The sequence below is a fragment of the Lissotriton vulgaris genome, chromosome 5, assembly GCF_964263255.1.
Source record: "Lissotriton vulgaris chromosome 5, aLisVul1.2, whole genome shotgun sequence".
NCBI lineage: Eukaryota > Metazoa > Chordata > Amphibia > Caudata > Salamandridae > Lissotriton > Lissotriton vulgaris.
The window spans coordinates 546,181,341-546,201,515 of NC_141693.1; the positions used below are offsets into that span (position 1 = coordinate 546,181,341).

The 20,175-nt window shown below is 43.7% G+C and overlaps 1 protein-coding gene across 1 annotated transcript in view; it reads left to right on the plus strand.

The window, feature by feature from the left end:
- Window positions 1–20,175, plus strand: part of LOC147711210 (rap1 GTPase-GDP dissociation stimulator 1-like) — a 622,318-nt gene that overhangs the window by 184,147 nt on the left and 417,996 nt on the right. Inside the window, exon 2 of the mRNA XM_086921991.1 lies at window positions 8,671–8,775. Within this exon, the coding sequence (XP_086778117.1) occupies window positions 8,671–8,775 (105 nt within the window). The remainder of the gene's footprint in view (window positions 1–8,670; window positions 8,776–20,175) is intronic.

Genomic DNA, 20,175 nt, shown 5'->3' on the forward strand with positions numbered 1-20,175 from the left:
CGGTGTAGGCACGACGGGGCAAGTTTTCTACATCTGGCATGGGAGTGCCCAGCGATTCATGAGTATTGGCAACATGTATTCGCAGCAGCGTCACAGATGGTGGGTTCCCCACTCCAGATATCACCAATCACTGCCATACTAGGTTATACTGAAGAAGTCGAAACAGTTCACAAGAAATAAACAGCGTTGGGATTTCTGATAGCAAATGCAAAGTTGCTTATAAATGGGGACGGGCCCCCAAATTCAAAGATTGGCTTCAGGACATGATAGTATGGCAAGAAAAATCACTCACATAAGCAGATTTGCTTAAAGCCTACTTTTGGACCTAGAGATATATGGGACCCCCTGAAAACTTACCTCCTGTCCACATCAGATGCTACACTAGCCAGTACAGATGGGCAGGATGTTATGGGATGATGAGGGCACGGAAGTGAGGATAGATACACTGATCTATTGGAAAGCTAAATGTGTAAAGGAGCCCTGTACGGAAGCAGGCCCCTGCGAATGAGGCACTGAGGTACTCAGTTGGCAAACACCATGTATAGAATCATTATGTCGTCATATAATCGAAGTGTGTTTATTAACCAATGTAAAGATAAACCAGGACGGAATTCATATGCAATGCCTACCGCTAATACATGATGTAACAGGAAGATGTGTGCATGCAATGACTGCACTGTACAATGCTGTGAATGATATGCTATTTTGTTTTAGTTGTTTTCTCTGAAAAAATCTTAATAAAAAAAAATAATAAGAAAACTATCACTTTAAAAAAATACTTCTCAATGTACTGCTATAATTTGATTAATTAAGGTGAAATGGTTTTACAGGTCAATGAAATACTCTTTTTGAAAAGACTATTGTATTTTTGCATGTTTGCTGTCTGTAAAAATGAAGGTTTTTCTAAAGTTAGGGGCCTAGATACTACCTTTTGTATAACTGCTATTAGCCTTTAAATAAGTGCCTGCTGTTTATTTAACATTTTTTAAATGTTGGGGCTGAGTGGATTTTACAGCAGCCCAGTGCTGCTGCTGCTCAGGGGTCAGCCTGTAAAGGTCAGGAGGGCCGCGTGCACTTCCGGGCGTACGTTGAGTATCACTGCATTAGATCTATATAAATATAATATAGAGTTTTGGGCAACTTTGTTGACTAACGTTATAAATGCGGCTTGTACATCCAGGCTCCCTTTGTCAGGTAGATCGGCAATATCAGTCCCTTTCTTCAAAAAAGACAATCACAAAGACCCTTGTTGCTATCACCTAATATCTGTCCTGGATTCAAACTTGAAAATTGTAGGCAGGGTTCTGTTGGAGAGACTCCTTCAGTGAACCTCTAAGTGCAATATTATCTCAGTGATTTAATACAGATTTAGGGTGGGTTTGGGGACCATTGAACAGTGTTTGAATCTATATTTACTTATTTATAAATACACCGTGGCTAACACCTGTCCTGTTTATATGGCCGTCATACACCTTACTTTTGCATTTAATAGCGTCAACCGGTCCAAGCTGTGGGCGATTTTGAGTGAAAGGTCGTATGTACAGATCCTTTTGGGTGAGCTGTAGGGGTGTGGCAAGGATGTGTTCTAGCAACAAATTTGTTTTTGGTGGATACAAATGAACTTGAGGCTGCCTTCCTGGAGAATTGGTGGACATGCCCTTTGTTAATAACAGACCTTTACTTGTCCTTTTATATACGGACAATGCAGCTATCATGGCTAGAACCCATAACGGCTGAAATCATTTACATGGGTCATTTATGCATTTAATTGAGTGGTTAAACATGGAGACAAACTTTACAAAATCATTCAATATGGCTTGTGGTCTCAAAACCTTGAAGTCCTGTTTCTTTACTATGAAGGGCAAACGATTAGAGAAGATCCCATCTTTTCCTTATCGGGTGGGGGGAGAGGGGGTAACTTTAGACACTAATTGCACTTGGGGTCCCTGTCAGCTTGCTAGGAAAGAGCATTTTGCTGGTAATCAGGGTGCTTTACTTTCCCTGGCAACTAACCTAGGGGAGAAGCCAATTATCCCAATTTCAGAAAATTATAAAAGCGAGTGCCTCCCCATGGTAACGTTTGGGGTCGGGATTTGGGAAACTTCAATGTTCGCTCATTACAAACTGAAGAAAATCGTGCCTGCCAACTATTTTGGGTCTACCACCGAGATCTTCTGTTTATGATATGCACGAAGAATGGGGATAGGCTGTATAGATAGTATTACATTTGCGCCTCTTCAACTGTGGATCTCCAATGGCGCAACAAATGTGCAGTATGAACAAGAATATCATAAAAGATTTCTCTCTTGTGACTTTGGTCCTACCATCCCCTGGTTTCACTACATCAAAATTACTGTTGAGAGTTTGGGCAGAAAGTCTCTTTTTCCCGCTCCCTATAATTTACCGACAGAGATGAGATGTGGGCTATTCATAATGTTATGAATGTCAGACGAGGCGAGGAGGGGGGGGGGGCATTTAAAACCATCTGTTGAGAATTATATTTCACTACTGACAACCTTAGGTCCTGAGCCTTATCTCGAGTTTGTTAGCCACATTTGGGAGCGGATGCTCCTGACAAGGTTCAGAATGGGCTCAATTTTAAGGCAGCTATGTTTCCCGCTGGGAGAGCTTAGTATGGAATCTTTTTGCCCTTGTCCCTATGGCTGACTATCTCCTGCAAACTTTGCTTCATTTTATGTTCTATTGTAAGTTTTTTATGCCCTTTTCAAGGAGATATCTTTTTCTAATTATAAAGAAAATGGGATTTGGTAACTGCAGGCTCGCTCTGCTATATTTACTTATGCTTACGGCGACAGAGATACACTACAGAGATTTATGCAGATGTTTTTAAAATCAGTCCTTTGTTATCAGAACAGTTTGGTCTTTTAATGTGATCTTATTGTGTTACTTAATTTTGTCCTACTCACTGTCCTGATTATATTTGTGTGGAATATGTATAATGTACTATATGTGTTTTTAAACCTGCTCCTTTTTACATTTTTTTAATGGCTGAATAAAGAAAGAATTGAATTGACTGCAAAGTAGTGTGTTGAACATCTCATGACTGCAGTTTAGTCACATTTGGGCTTATTTATGAGAGCCCTTGAGTTGCTTTAGTACCACGTAAAGTTGTACGTGCATGACGCAGGGCTCTCATAAAGATTTATGAAGCCATGCAAAGCCGTACTGCGTGGCTTTGAGTGACCTCATAAATCACAAGTAAGGCGAGGCAGCGCAATCACTGCATCGCCTTACTCTGCACCCGGGAGGTATTCCATGGGTTTTCCCATGCAACACCCATGGAATTTAACACTGCCCCAGATTTACAAAGTGATGTAAACTTAGGGTAGCGTCAAATCCGTACGCCTCCAGAGAGCGTTACAAGGAGAAATATGTTACTTCTCGCTTTTTCCTATTTCCATGTGTGGTGCATTCAGCACACATAGAAAGAGAAAAGTGCATTGTAGGATTGTTTTGTGCAGGAAGGGGCCCCTTCCTGCACGAAAACAAAACTGCCCGAAACAGAGGCGCCTTTGCACCATGGTGCAAAGGTGCCTATGTTGGCGTAGCCTGCCAAAACGGCACCAGCACAGGCAGAAAGGACAGGAATGCACCATGTTGCTTAAATATAGTGCATTCCAGCCCTTTCACTTTGGCGTAGGGCAGCGCAGCAAGATGCCTTGCTGCACTGCCCTACGTCAAAATGCCAAAAATCAGGCCTATTGTGTAGAACAGTACTGAAGCTTCCATTTTGGAAAATGTGCAAATGGCAAAGAAAGAACATGCTCACAATTGGAATTTAAAAAAAATTGAAGTACTAATCAATTCTTGCCTCTAAAAGAGAAGGCATGGTGTCCTTCATTTTGCTTCAAAGATAGATTCCATCTTTTTCTGAGCTGACTCCCTGTTGGTGACACTGGTGACCTACTGAACACCAAAGTGCTGTCTTTGACAATGTGGGGTATTTAGGGGGCAAGACATGTTTTGCTGTGCAGCTGAGTTTGTTAGAGATTTTGGAGAATGTGGGCATTTTTTGCAAATGTAATGCAAGACGTAAAACGTTATAGTGGAAATAATGCTTCGGTTTTCCTTTATAAGCGAGTATTTCATTTCGAGTAAAAGTAAGACGACACTTGTTAAACTGCTATGGTATGCGCTGGCACTTTTTTACCTGTGCATTTACCGCTGGCATAATGTAGAGGTATTAGGGCAGGGCCTTTCATCCCTTGAAAAGAATACATTACATTTTCTATGACACACGCAGTTTTACAGATAAATTCACCATCAAAATTAAATAAGCGCAAATGTCATTATGGGTGTTAATTGCGAATACGCATATTAGTTACCATTGCACAGCCCCCTAAATGATTGCCAATTTGCTATTTTGAAAGTAAATGGCATCATGTGTCAAGACCTTTAGCGTGCCTCCTATAATCCAAAATAAAGCCATTCTAAGGTTTTAATAGTATCAAGTGGAAAGAAAAATGGGCCCTATAGCAGAGTTTGTTCAACTTTGCAGGTATCACGCAAAGTCAAATTAATGTGCGTTGGTTTCAATCGATCGAACTGAGGGCCTTATTTACAAGCCCACTGTGCTGCCAGAAAGTCGCTTTTTATGACGTTACGCCGGTGCACTGAGCTTACCCATATCTACGAGGCCACGTACACCACTCCTGCATGACTTTTCATGGCCTCGTAGATATGGTGTGATGCAACGCAGCTCAAGTCGCTGATTTGCGTCACACTGCGATGGGAAGGCATGCCATGGGCGTTACAGTGGGTGGTCCCACTGAACACCTATGACATTTGACACATTCCCCGATTCAAAACATGCTGTAAACCGGGAATGCATCAAAACCTACTACTCACCAGAGGTGGCATATGGTTGTTTTTGTCTGGGAAAGTTTCCACTCCCCCCACAAAAACAACCTGATTTCAACTCAGACACCCCTGCACCATGATGCAAGGGTACCTGCGTTGGCGCATGGCGGCCATTGTGCGCTAGCGATATACCATATCTCATAGATACGGTGCATTCCTGCCCTTTTCTTTTGATGTAGTTCAGCTCAGCTGGAAGGATTGTGGCTCTGCCATACACCAAAATATTACAAATAAGTGCCTAACAGTTTGTTCCCATTTTACTTTGTGATTAAGAGACACTACATCTTATTCAATCAATCAATCAATCAATCAAAGTACTTGTAAAGCGCGCTACTTACCCGTGAGGGTCACAAGGCGCTGAGGGGAGGTAGGAGAAGGATCTGCCGCCGGAGGTTGTTCGTTGGAAGTGGGGGACAGCGGCGAGGGCGAGGCTGGTGGAGCGGAGCTGGCAGGTGGGGGTGTAGAAGCTGAGTCTGCGTATAAGGTAGGCTGGTCCGATGTTGTGGAGTGCTCTGTGTGCGTGGGTGAGGAGCTTGAAGGTGATCCTCCTGTCGACGTGGAGCCAGTGTAGGTCTCTCAGGTGGGGGTGATGTGGCTGCAGCGGGGGACGTTGACGATCAGTCGGACGGAGGCGTTTTGGATGCATTGTTTCCGTCGTAGGTGTTAGGCTGGGATTCCTGCATAGAGTGCGTTGCCGTAGTCCAGTCTGCTGCTGACGAGGGCTTGGGTCACCGTTCTTCTTGTTTCGGTCGGGATCCACTTGTAGATCCTGCGGAGCATGTGGCGGGTGTTGTAGCAGGAGGAGGAGATTGGGCCGACCTGTTTAGACATGGAGAGGGAGGAGTCAAGGATGAATCCCAGGTTGCGTGCATGGTCGGTGAGTGTCGGTGCTGTTCCCAGTGTGGTCGGCCACCAGAGGTCGTCCCAGGCTGAGGGGATGGGCCGTGGATGAGTACCTCCGTCTTGGCCGAGTTCAGCTTCAGACGGCTGTTCCTCATCCAGACGGCGACGACCTTCATTCCCTCGTGGAGGTTAGTTTTGGCTGTGTGCGGGTCCTTGGTGAGGGAGAGGATGAGCTGGGTGTCATCGGTGTAGGAGATGATGTTGAGGTCGTGCTGGCAGGCCACTTGTGCGAGGGGGCCATGTAGACGTTGAACAGCGTCTGACTGAGGGATGAGCCCTGGGGGATGCCACAGATGATGTCGGTGGCCTCGGATCGGAAGGGCGGGAGGCGGACGCTCTGGGTTCTGCTGGAGAGGAAGGAGGTGGTCCAGTCAAGGGCCTTCTCTTGGATTCCGGCTTCTAGGAGGCGTGTCTTTAGAGTGCGATGGCAGACCGTGTCGAAGGCGGCTAACAGGTCCAGGAGGATGAGGGCTAATGTTTCGCCGTTGTCTAGTTGGCGCCTGATGACGTCTGTGGCGGCGATGAGGGCTGTCTCGGTGCTGTGGTGCATCTGAATCTGGACTGGGACGGGTCTAAGATGATGTTGTCTTCTAGGTGGCGGGTCAGTTGCATGTTAACGATTTTCTTGATGACCTTCACCGGGAACGGGAGCAGGGGGATGGGGCGGAAGTTCTTGAGGTCCTTGGGGTCCGCCTTGGGCTTCTTGAGGAGGGAGTTGATTTCGGCGTGTTTCCAGATTTCCGGGAATGTTGCTGTTTCAAAGGAGATGTTGATGACCTTCTGTAGTTGGGGTGCGATTGCAACAAAAAATTATTAAATACCGATTCGGTAAATTACCGAATCTGAAATGTAGCCACCTACATCCCAAATGCCTAATACTGGTCGGTATTTCGTCCGTTACCGACAGGTATTAGGGTTCCTACATCTGGCCCTTGGTCTCAAAATTTCCTACTCTACAATGACTAAACATAACGACACCAAGCACACTTTCTCTTTTTTAATACACACTGACATTCTAAACTACAATGCCAGATTAGCAATAATATGAGCCAGTACTGAAAAGGGGTCTCAGTGATTAAACGCCACAAAATGGACTCAATGGGCCCCATTCATGTGTGTTACCTACACCACGGCCTTATTTGTAAATTAATAAGTGCAGCTGACAAATGACTGTTTTGCCGAAAACCAAGGCTGGTAGTCTTGATTCCATCCGATGTCTCTTTCATTCACCACCATGTCTCCTTGCCCCATTAACTCACTCTATTTTTCATCCTTTCTTTCTCCCTCTGTCAATATTTTTCCGTCTTTCTTTTCTTCCTTCTTTTCCATTTTGTATTTTCTCTCTCTTGCTTTGCGTCAGTCTCATGAGGAAAAATAAGTGCCACTCCCCAAAGATTAGTGACGGCGGGCCCCACCTACAACCACCTTCTCAGATTAAGCACTACCTACAACTAACAGTATTTTTTAGCCAAGAGCATGCACTTGCAATCTGGGATTTATAGTCCAATTCTTAAACATCACTTAGTGGTGCAAAAAGCAATGCATGCACTTACTAGAGTGCTGCAAAGAGTGAACCTCATTGTGCAGCGATGCCCCTGCAACAATACATGGAGGGCATCCATCAGTGCAGCATTGATCAGATCAGCTTATACAGGATGGAAAAGTGATACTCACTGCAGCACAGTATTGAGTGTAGCGCCCTCTCGTCTCCCCTGGCCCCCTGCAAACACTGGTTATCAATAAACTGCAACAAAGCCTGCATTTTTATTTCTTAGGTCTCGTTGAACCAACGCGCATGCGTTGTTCCCGAGACTTAAGTAGGGACTCTCAAAAATGCGCCCAAGCAGGCGGATTGCCTACAGTGCACACCATTTGGCAGCCTGTGAGCCTCTCTCCGCACTCATGCTGGTTTGCTTGCAGCCGGCATCAGACTTTAAACACTTCAAAGGAATCCGCTCCCCCGCCCCCGCCGTTTCTGGCTTTGCTCGATGAAATGCAAATTAGATTCTAGTTTTCTCTTTTTCTGCCACCACTCCTCATTGTTGTTCATAGGAATGTCTTTCTGATCATCTACAATGAATTTTATTTCAGAAAAAAAGGCATCTCTTTAACCTTTTTGTTAAAAGAAACTTCGACGAGTTCACGGTGTCTGTGGCCCGGAAGCATTTAACTAGAGCCCATTATCATGCTGATGTGTCTGTTCTTTTTTTTCCAGACAAGAGGGAGTTTTGTTCTGCCGCAGAGGCCACACTTTCAGATTACAAAACCTCACTGTCACATCAAGCATCTAGAATACAAAACAAGGAATATTTGGATTACTAAGTATGATTACATTATTGCCAAGGTGGCGCCACTAAGCACTTTACTTTTAGACATATTCATCTAAAGCGCAGCATGCCACCATTGCTACAAAAATACATACACATTTTTTTGGCCTACAATTTATAGACTTTTGTTGCAATTGGTGTTGCAATATTTAGCAATGCCAATAGCTCAAACTTAATTAATACGAGACCTATTGCATTGCAAATGCTTGTTAACATTAGGTGTTGACCTGCTTAGGCCCCAAGAGGGCGTTTGGTCATTGTGACTATAAACACATTTCCGTTGATGCAACTCTCTGGAGCTGGCGTGCTAATGCTAAAGCCCAGAGTGCCCAGCTGGGAACTGTGTTCACCTTACAAGACTGTAGACCTGGCCCGTTTTCAACACAGTTATTTTAATATTATTTCTCCACATTTTGAGGTCCAACAAGAAGGTCGTTTAGACACATTTCGTCATGAGCCAAAAAAGAAAGAATGTGGACACTATGAAATGGTAGATAGAACTCAAGTGCTTTTGATATGCCCTGACATTTTATTTCTCCTTTTTATTTTGCTCCCACAGAGTCCCTGAGTCGCCACTTGGAGTGTCTGAAGCTGTCCGAGTCGGAACCCGAGGAGCAGGTCCTGGAAAGCTTGAATACGGTCCTTCTGGCGCTTGATGAAGACAGTACGTATTTCGCTAGACATTTCTTCCCCATTTGGTAACACAATGCAAGTAAACGTGTCTCACTAATAACTACTCCTTAAATACGTAATTTTGCAGCCCATTGTCAATGTGAACCAGAAGTAACATTGCTCATTGGAGCAGTGAGACCAGGCAATTGCAGAGAAATGTGTGAACCTGTGGGTTAGAGATTATATCAAGGCTGAGGCAGACGCCTCCTTCTCTCCGCTGTCGACAAATGTGTGGGTGACGTGTCCGGCATCGGATATCTCTGTGCTGTGTAAGTGGCCCCAGGGCTTTAAGTGGGATGAAATTAATTACTGGGGGGGTCTCAACGGGGTGTGGCTGAATAATTAGGGCGTGGCTTAAATACATGTAACCTAAAAATCTGTGCTTAGCATAGTGTGGGCCGGACTTGTATTTTGCTGCTTCTGTCATTGCATTCAGATATATATGATACAACAAGTAACATCATACCTACAGCAAGTCAGGACTATTGGCTTTGTCAATGGTTGTTAGTTGCATAGGATAAATAAGCAGCAACTATGGCTTGTATATATAAAATTGAAAAAGCTTCCCTTAATGCCCTGGTGACACCACCACAATGTTGCTGCTCCGGAATTTCAAAAAGAGAAGGGAAATCCAGAGAGAAAATGACTCTCTTAAAAGATTTCCCTTCCCCTACTACACTCACCTGGCATGGCACTTTTCCACAAGTGCACAGTGTAAACAAAATAGCGGATTACTAACATATGTAAAGGGAGAAATCGCAAGAAAGACACAACTAGGTAATTAAAAAACTAGATTTCATTTAATATATTCATAGTTTTGACGTTAAAAACAATTAATTAAAACATATAATATAAATCAGTAACACAGACAGTAAATTGCTAAATCATCACATAAAATTTTTTTTGGCATATAAAGAAACTTATACTGGTGGCAAACAATGTTATTCTATTCGACGCGCGTTTCGGCGTAGTTGGAACGCCTTCTTCAGGAGCCACAGTAATATGTGAAAAACACATTTAATACGTAAGTAAATAAGTAAGAGAGAGACATATATGAAACTAATTTAAAAAAAGGAGAGCACAGTCTCAAAATACAAACAAATTTAATGAGCTAGAAGGATATGTAGTGCCTAGATCACAATAACTCCCTACTTATATAGCTACTGGAATATAGCTATACAAGTTACAAACTAACATAATTATATTTTGAGCAGTGGTAATTGTGAGAAAAGGAAAGAAATTTCTAAGGTCATGGAATAGCGACCAGTGTATATATAAATCGTCATAACTGATCAGGATGAGGGAGACAACCCTTGTTCCAAAGTAATATGATTTCAATATATTCGAGACATGATGATGTTCACATAGTCCACGGGAAGCGAAAAGCCTATATTAAAAGGAACTGGTAGTCTAGAGGAAGGTCTACTTAATTCACACTTCTACTGATTATTGGTGGTCCTCATATTAGTTGTATTAACTCATTGTGTCAAGTATAGACATTAAAGGAAGCTGTCAGGGTTCAAGCGTTTTTTTAAAATTAGTTTCATATATGTTTCTCTCTTACTTATTTACTTACGTATTAAATGTGTTTTTCAGATATTACTGTGGCTCCTGAAGAAGGCGTTCCAACTACGCCGAAACGCGCGTCGAATAGAATAACATTGTTTGCCACCAGTATAAGTTTCTTTATATGCCAAAAAAAAAAATTTATATGATCATTTAGCAATTTACTGTCTGTGTTACTGATTTATATTATATGTTTTAATTAATTGTTTTTAACGTCAAAACTATGAATATATTAAATGAAATCTAGTTTTTTAATGACCTAGTTGTGTCTTTCTTGCAATTTCTCCCTTTACATATGTTAGTAATCCGCTATTTTGTTTACACTGTTTATTTCCCTGTACCACGCATTGATTTGTCTAACAGGGGGTCCTTGTTATTTACATTATTACTTTTCCACAAGTGAGCAGTGTGAGCACTGCTGTCACTGCAGTTCGGAAAAAAACGGACCGCCTGTGCCAGGGCACAAAACAGAGCCCGATAGAGACCCGTATAAAAAACTGCCAGTGCTCAGCAACAGTGAGACCTGGCCCACCTAAAGCCCTGAGTGGCCCTGAGTGGCCCCATACCTGTGTGCATTTGGCTCACCCATTGGGTGTGGTAACCACGGCTACCTGATCAGGGGCAAAATCCTGTATGCACCTGGGGCCGTATTACGGATGGTGCCCCGGGGGCGCAATGGGAGTTTGCACCCACTTTGCGCGCCCCCAGGGGCATTTTGGTACTATAGAATGGGGCGCAGACGCTTGTGCGCCCCTTTCTATAATACCGATAACGCTGGCACGCTTAATGCACCAGTGCTATCAACAGAGGGTGTTCCCTCATTTGCATAGGGGCGTGCCCTTTGCAAATGAAGGAATTCCTTTGACTTTGCGCCCGCACCATATTACAGACGCGAGCGCAGAGTCAAAGATCCCTCAGGAGGCACACTGGCAGTACACCATTTAAAAGGTGGCCACTGTCAGTGTGCCTCCTCACAGCAGCCCTCTGCAGGGGGTAAAGAGGTCCCATGGACCCCCCAGACATACCCTGGCAGGCGGGTGCAGTCACTGACTGCTTCTGCCTGCAAGGGGATCTCTAAACCCCTTTGAAAGTGCAGGCGGGTGCCGCCTGCACAGTGAAAACACATAGCAGCTGCTCTGTGTTTTCACATGAATGCGCTGCCTGCACATTCACCATAATAGGGCGCATTACCATTGTTTGTCCCTGGTGCACCCTTTGAAAGGTGCTCTGGGCGCAAATCATGATAATGTGTAATAGGGCCCCTGGTGGAGGGAGGCCGGTCCTCTTAATCATTAGACTGTAGTAAGTCACAAAATTAAGTGTCACCCTTTTGTGAAAATAGTTTTTATTTCACAGAAACTAATTGTCTCTTACTGTCATCCTGTCAAGTCAAGTCAAATGAGTTTTTATTTGATATTTTACAATCATAAAAGACACATATACGATACATACATATCACAAAATAGCTTAAATATTTTAAAAGACAATAGTCATAGTGGTTGGAATTTTCATAATGGTTCCATAAAAAGAAAGCATTTCCACGCTATGACATACAATTTTAAGTAATAAAATTTGCCAGTAATAAAAGTGGTGAGTAAAATTAATATCCATAACGCACGGGAATTATTATAAAACACCACATATAAAACAGTTTACCCATGGATATACAATTGGCAGAGAGCACATCGCACCAATATATAAAGAGGTAAGTTAATGCAGAATAGAGCCAGGTTTGGCACCCAAACTATTCATTCTAAGGCCCCATGTCCAGCTCAAAAATGTTGCCATAGCTATAACTACGTCTTCCCATGTATCTGTTTTTAAGATACGCAGTGCTATTTGGCATGATCTTGTGCCGAGATTTGAACAAATTGGCTTGAGCCAAATATGTCGAGGGCCCTTATAGGCTGGGAACACAAACAGTACATGTGATATGGTCTCTTCCATAAATGGACACATGGGACATTTTGTGTCTGGGGCATCGTGCCACTTTGCCGTAAAAGATTTCAGGGGGAGAGAACCCACTCTAAATTGCTGATATACTTTCCTGTCACCAGGTCTCGTAATAAAATCCCAGTAAGCCTCCGGCCTATATTCATACTTGTGTTCTAAAAAGATGCTTGTCAGGGATGCACTACTCACCAATGACATGGACTTGTGACAGACCATGTCCCTATATAGGGCATTAAAATCATTTTTTGATGGGAATAGATTCCCTTCAGGGTCCTCCCACAGGTGTCTAAGCCCCATATCAAAGATTGTGCACTTAATCTTTTGTAACCAGGTCATTTTTTAGGACAAATCTGCATCTCTAATGTATTTTACTACATTAGCATAAGGTGCTAACTCCGGGGTTGTTCATAGGCATCTCCAGGCCACCAGGGGTTTAAAACCCGCTGCCTCCTCAAGTGAAATGCATCCCAGAATTAAAAGTAGGGGTTTAAGAGGGGTCAATTGAAGGAGACCAGTCAATGATCTCAGAAAATTGTTCTGGGGAAGGACTAAAGGACCTAGATTTTCAAAGCCCCAGAGTTCGGCACCATAAATTATTGATGCCATGATCTTCCCTTTATAGATTGTTAATGCCGGCCCTACTGGTTTAGTATTGGATAGCCGGTGCTCTTTTAAGAGAGCCCCTGCTAATTGATTGTGCCTGAGGACCAGTAAATCTATCTGGGGCTTCCCGTTCATCCTCTTGCCCATTGTCACTCCTAAGTACGTAAAGGTATCCGTTTGCTCCAAGGAAGCATTATTCATTTCTACACTGCCTTTCACTGTTTTGTGTTTATGCAACACCATGAACTTGGTCTTATCAATATTAACTACTAACTCATGGTCGTTACAAAAGAGAGTGAATCTGTCAAGGGCCTGTTGCAGACCAGATTGTGTTTTAGACAAAATTAAGGTGTTGTCTGCAAACATTAACAGTGGACCTTGGTACCAGCAAGAGTAGGGGCATCAGTTGGATACACAGTATAATATGAGATAACCTTATTTATAAACAGAGAGAAAAGGTTGGGGGTCAAAACGCACCCCTGCCAAACTCCCCTATTCACTGGGAAATGATCTGTTACCTCACCATGTTGTCCCCACGTACCTGGGCATAATTAGACTCATGAAGTTTGATAATAAAGCATAAAATCTCAGGGGGATCCCTGCTTCCTTTAATGTGTCCCACAGCTTGTATCGGGGCACAAGCTCAAATGCTGATTTTAGATCTATGAATGCAGCATAGAGAGTCCCCCCAGATAAAACCACAGTATTCCAATAAATCATCATGAGTCTAAAAACTTGATCGATGGTACTGACATGAGGGCGGAAGCCCACTTGGAAAGTGGATAGAATGCTCTGGTGATCTATCCAGGTATTTACCCTACTTAACACGAGTCTGGCCACAATCTTTTGTAATGTATCTAAGAGGCTTATAAGCCTGTAGTTACTTGGGCTGGCGCAGTCCCCTTTTTTGTAAATTGGGATAATTTCTGCCCCGCTCCAAGATTCTGGTAGAGAGGCACTTCTCACCAGGGCATTAGATAATGTATGAATGTATTTAAACCAGTTCTGCCTATCAGATTTAAATATATTGCCCGGAATACAATCTGGGCCAGGGGCCCTGCCTGCTGGGACACCATCCAAAACTCTTTCGATCTTCCCTATGTCAAAGGTTAGGACAGTATTGGATGCTAGTTGTGGATATTGTCTAAGGTTACCTTTCATAGATGCAAATTGAGTCTGGTAGTGCGAGACCCATACTTCTGATGGTACATTGTTAACTGGTACAAGCCCTATGTCTCCACTACCCCATTTAACTGTTTGCCAGAATAGCTAACAGAAGATTTCTGAAACAGAAACCAAAAAGCCTAGCCGATAACTATAATTCCATTCACAACACTCATTGGGATTGGATTGGTAGGTATAGTAGATGGAAAAAGAGCATTGCTCTTTTTCTTGGTGTCCCCTCACTCACCAGGGTTGCCCCATGGACTGGGGCGTGCTGCGACTGGGGAATTACGTAGGAGCACTTATAATTTGACTATGTGTGGTGCGGGTGTGATAGTGGAGTGGTCTAAGTGATTAGTTTAAAAATACCTGCTTAGTAGGCTTTCAATAAACTTTATTCTTGCTCCCAGGTGGTAACATTAAAATATGGGGTGGAAATACTAGGATACCTAAACGCAATGTGTCAAGGTGTACCTATCAACTCCTGTCAACATGTTTCGTGCATACCCCAAGCACTTCTTCGGGACTACACAGGGACCAGCCCTGTGTTCGGCACTCCTTAAACGCTGCAATGAGCTTTTTAATAAAAGGCTGCAATCGACATTAGTGCATGCATATAGTACCTACGTATTCAATTGAATCACGAGGTTCATGTAGTTGGACCTAACTGCGCCCCATGGACTCGAAGGGGTTCAGTATCCCAGCACTTTGCTAACAGGATACCTCCCTCTTATTAGCACCTACTCACGCCTCTTCGGTCCGAAGAGGCGCGAGTAGGTGCTAATCACACCCGCACCACACATAGTCAAATTATAAGTGCTCCTACGTAATTCGCCAGTCGCAGCACGCCCCAGTCCGTAGAGGACTGGGATGGCCCCTATGATGAAGCATGTCACCATGGGGCAATCCTGGTGAGTGAGGGGACACCAAGAAAAAGAGCAATTCTCTTTTTCCATCTACTATACCCACCAATCCAATCCCAATGAGTGTTGTGAATGGAATTATAGTTATCGGCTAGGCTTTTTGGTTTCTGTTTCAGAAATCTTCTGTTGACTACAGTATTTGGAGGGTGAGCCTATGCCTTTTTCCTCCCTCTACCTCCCTTTCCTTTTGTACTGCCAGAATAGCTGCCAGTTCTTCCCATTACTTGCATATAGCAAGTCCTTCCATCTGTTTTCATCAAAGGTCTTCTTTGCTCTAGTTGGGTTTTCTTATATTCAGACCTTGCCTTCCTAACCTCCAGCGGTACTCCCAACCGAATAGCTTAAGAGAGATGCCTAAATTCGGACCTGCATGCCCCATCATACTATTTGCTGATTTTTGGGTAGCCTTCCTTGAAGATCTTTTGGTTTTTGTAAAAAAATCTTTCAGCTTTACAATAAGGTCCTAATGAACCTTAGTAAAGGCAGGGGGTGAAGCCTCATGCATATCTGTAGTTGAAAGAGCTGTTAGCGTGTCTTCAAAAGTTAGCTTTCTCAAATCCATAGTTCCCTCATCTTCTGAAACACCTGCCCATTTTATTCGGACACAGTCTTGGGATATAATTACGTCTGCTGTCACTGTTTTAGTTCCTGCCCTCACCATATATTGTCCCTTTGCCTCTAGAGTCAGTACTAACGGGTCATGATCACTCTCCGTTCTGCGTTGGATCTTCATGTCCACAAGCCTTGACCATAATTCTAAATTAATAAAGAAGTAGTCGATTCTACTGCTCTTGTCCCGTTGTTAAAAGTGTGGGTACCTTCACTATCTGATTTCGACCTTCCATTAACAGCCCTGAGACCCCTCTCCAAAGATAAGCTTTTTAACTGGAGCGCTGCCTCTGTCCATTTCTTAATTTGGGGCAGCGTTAAGAGTGGTATACCCCAGACCGCATCCTCATTGCTGGTTGTCGTGCCCAGGACAGGGGCACTAGGACCCTGGGACACAGGACATAAGCCAAGGGACACCGGACACCACATCCGGTCAGGGGAGGGGACAGGGGACACTCAGAAGCAGGACCTCGAGGTGAGAGGTCGGGGCAGCAGCACGCTGTACAACATCTGTAATAAAGTGGTACCAGATCAGCCCCACCGTTTTCTGTGTGTTTCCTGGGTCAGGAGACACGACAACTGGCAACGAAGGTATCTGAAGACTCCACGCATGTCCATCATGAAGAAAATCACCGAAGAAAACCAGGAGCCCACCCTGGATTGCATCGCCGAAAGAAAAGAAGAAAAGCGGCCCCTCGATCGAGCGCAGCGACGCGGGAGCCCACCCCGACTGTTTGCAAGATCCCCAACTGATCCGGTAAGCGCTGTGTAGAAGCGTGCGAAAGAGAAGAAATCGGCGCGAGCTCTCGCGAGAGTCTCGGCGGCCATTTTGGAGTCAGGCGGTTTAGACCAATCAGCAAGCAGGAAAGAGGAGCGGCCATTTTGGAGTCAGGCGAAAGGCGATTGGATTAGAAATCTCGCGGGATTCTCGGCGGCCATTTTAAGGTCAGGTGAATCGACCAATAGGAAGCAAAGGAAAACGAGCAGCCATTTTGAAAACAGGCAAAATCGAGAAAGGGCTTAAATAAGGAATAAAAGCACCAAAAGAAGGTGGAAAAGGGGCAAACAAAAAGGAAATCAAAGGACAATAGCAATAAAAGTGTCCTAAAAGAGGAAAACAAGAGAAAACAAAGGATACAAGAGAAAACAAAGGATCTGTAAGAGGAAGAATAAATTGATACAAGAGAGTGTCAAGGTAAAAGGGCAGGCACAGTTGAAAAGGAGCAGAAAGTGCTGAGTTGAGCACTAATAAAGCACAAGCAAAGACAAAGAACAGCACATAAGAGAAAAAGGCAACAAACAAAAAGAAAGAAAGGAAAATAAGGACAAACAAGAGAAAATAAAGCCGGTAAAGTGCTGACTAAAAAGAAAAAGTGCCGATTTGAGCACCAGGAAAACAGACAAGCACAGGCCAGGCAAAGAAAAGAGGACAAAAGAAAAAGACAATAGAAGAAATAACAAAAGAGTGCCAGGAAGAGCACAGAGAATAGAAGAGTGCCGGAAGAGCACGGAGAATAGAAGAGTGCCAGGAAGAGAACAGAAAACCGAAGAGTGCCAGAAAGAGCACGGGAAACAACAAAAGAGTACCCGGAGGATAGAAGAGTGCCAGGAAGAGCACAGAAAACAGAAGAGTGCCAGAAAGAGCACGGGAAACAACAAAAGAGTACCAGGAAGAGCACACGAAAGAGTGTCAAGAAGAGCGCAGAAAAGAAGAAATGACAGACCCCAAGCCAGAAAGACAAAGTGCACAATACAGAAAACTACCACCATTCAACTTGTCGGAGCCACAAGTAGGAATAAGGTTGGAGAATTGGATCAGACATCTGGAGAGATACATGGAAGAGACTGATGTGACAGAGGCAAAGAAACTGGGTCTATTACTAAATTTTGCAGGCGATGACATTGAGGACCTCCTAGTGACGCTACCAACAAAGGAAACAACTACTTATAAAAAATTAAAGAAATGTTTAACAACGAAATTTGACCAGCAAAGAAATATTGATTTTGAACGATTCACTTTCGCAACTGCGTCTCAACAAATAGACGAAACACCAGATGACTTTGCGACCAGACTGAGGAAACTTGTAACACATTGTGAATTTGGCAAATTTGACAACACACAAGCAATAATATTGCGAATTATTGAAGGCTGCCGTGACACTGGGTTCCGTGCAAAAATACTAAAAGAGCCAACATCACTAGAAAACATCCTGGCCCTAGCAAGAGCGGAGGCTAGAGCGACAGCAGACGCAAAAGAAATGGAGCGAGGAAAATTCACAGAAGAAACAGCGCCGTGCCTGTTGAGCAACATCACAACGCAAATGATGGGTCTCATGGCAACCGAAAGACTGGAAGAAGATGATGCTGCCACAAGCACCACACTGAGGGGGCTAACAAACAAAGGAAAACGTTTCACATGGACCGAAGAGCACCACAAAGAATTGAAAGAGATCAGATTTGCTATGACGGCAGAGGACGACCCAGCACACGCTGACCGGAGGCTGCGCAGAGAGCCAAATTCAGAGCCAAATTCAGATGGCAACGAAATAGAACTGGTAGCAAAGGTGACACAACATAAACAAGAAAGAAATCACCGAAGACAGGTGGTGGCACAAGAAAGCAGAAATGGAACGGTGATGAGGGAATCAAGAAGAGTGAGACTATCACACACAAGAAGGGAAAGAAGAGTGGGACAAGAAGACACTACTGCAAGAGCTCAAAAAGCAAACGCAACAACAAAGGCTCATGAAAAGAAAGGAAGACATGCGACGAAACGAAAAAGAAAGAAAGGAGGCATCGCGATGGTCAAAGAAGGACAAGCGAGGAAATGGAGCAACGAGATCCCCGGAGGCAAGTTGAAGATGACAAAAGCAAAAGAACGGATGGCAAAGGCGGCAGTTTGGCCAGTGTCACGTCACAGGGCACCTTTCGCATATCAGCAAGGTAGAAGCAAGAGAAGCGGAAAGGTCAAAGCAAGAACTGTAGAAATACACACAAAAGGAAGAAGCTCAAGCGGATTTCAGAAAACAGCGATCAAGAAGGAAACACATGGAACCAAAGAGACTAACTGAGGAGGTGTAGATGAAGAGGCCTATGGGCCATCGAACAACATCTCTCTCTCTCTCTCTCTCTCTCTCTCTCTCTCTCTCTCTCTCTCCCTCTCTCTGACCACAGGCCGCATTAAAAAAAAAATGTTTGTTTTGCAACAAGGGGGGAGATGTCGTGCCCAGGACAGGGGCACTAGGACCCTGGGACACAGGACAAAAGCCAAGGGACACCGGACACCACATCCGGTCAGGGGAGGGGACAGGGGACACTCAGAAGCAGGACCTCGAGGTGAGAGGTTGGGGCAGCAGCACGCTGTACAACATCTGTAATAAAGTGGTACCTGATCAGCCCCACCGTTTCCTGTGTGTTTCCTGGTTCAAGGGACACGACACTGGTAAGGCTGCCATCTTCAAGACCAAATGGCTCAAATGTACAGTTGAAATCACCAGCAACACCAAGTGATTTGCCCCTTTCATGGGTTCAATAAATGAGTCCAATCCAGAGATGGTTGGTGATGCTTTCCCTCCCGCTAGCCCTCTTGCATACACATTGATCAATATAAGATTTGGCTCATATTCACAATGGATTTTAATGGTCAGGATATCAGGGCTATGAATCATTAGCTCTTCCACCTGTTAACCCACCCGCTGTCTAACCCAAATAATCAATCCCCCACAGGGTCTCCCTTTCTGACCTGCAGTTGCCAGTTTACCAAAGGCCAGCTAGCCAGGACGAAAGATCATTCTAAGTGACCAGGTTTCCTGGAGGACAATAATGTTGTGGTTCTCAATGAAACATGACCAATCAGAGGACATAATCCTAGATGGTAGACCGGCAATATTCCAAGATATTAGAGTTAATAAGAAAGAAACCATACTACTGATAGAGCGCGCAGGTCACCCGACTAACTTTGTTACCAAATAATGCACACTTGGGCCCATAAAATATTCTCATTACACTTTAATCAGGTAACCTACACTATACTACCAGCAATTCAATTCCTTTCTATTCATTCCCATGTACCTGACTTACCAATCCTCGTCACAGGTACCTAAGATCACAATGGATCAAGGAGCTAGCTGTGGAATAAGTAGACAACACAATACCATATTCAATTGAATAATGTTTGTACTCTTTATAATGACCACAGACTCAGGAAGTTTGGAAAACCTTTATCTAATCAATCATCATCATCTTATGCCATGAGTAGAAGATAAACACAGATCAAACTATCTATAACTAGAATTAGAAACATCGTATAGCTATGAATGAGGCAAAGAATCATTTAGAAATCAAAATTAAAGGGAAGGAGAAAATAAGGAACACGCTATTTTGATCAACAGACTTTCACAACTTGACTAAAGGCGGGTAAAGAAACATGCTAATCAAAGTAAACTTTCGAAATTCACTAACGGTTCAGAGGAAACAAAACTTTATGAATTATGATTTATCCAGATGTGCTTAGTTTCTATAGGAGGGTAAGAATGGAGCATAAACTATATAAGAAAATGATTTTGCATTTGACT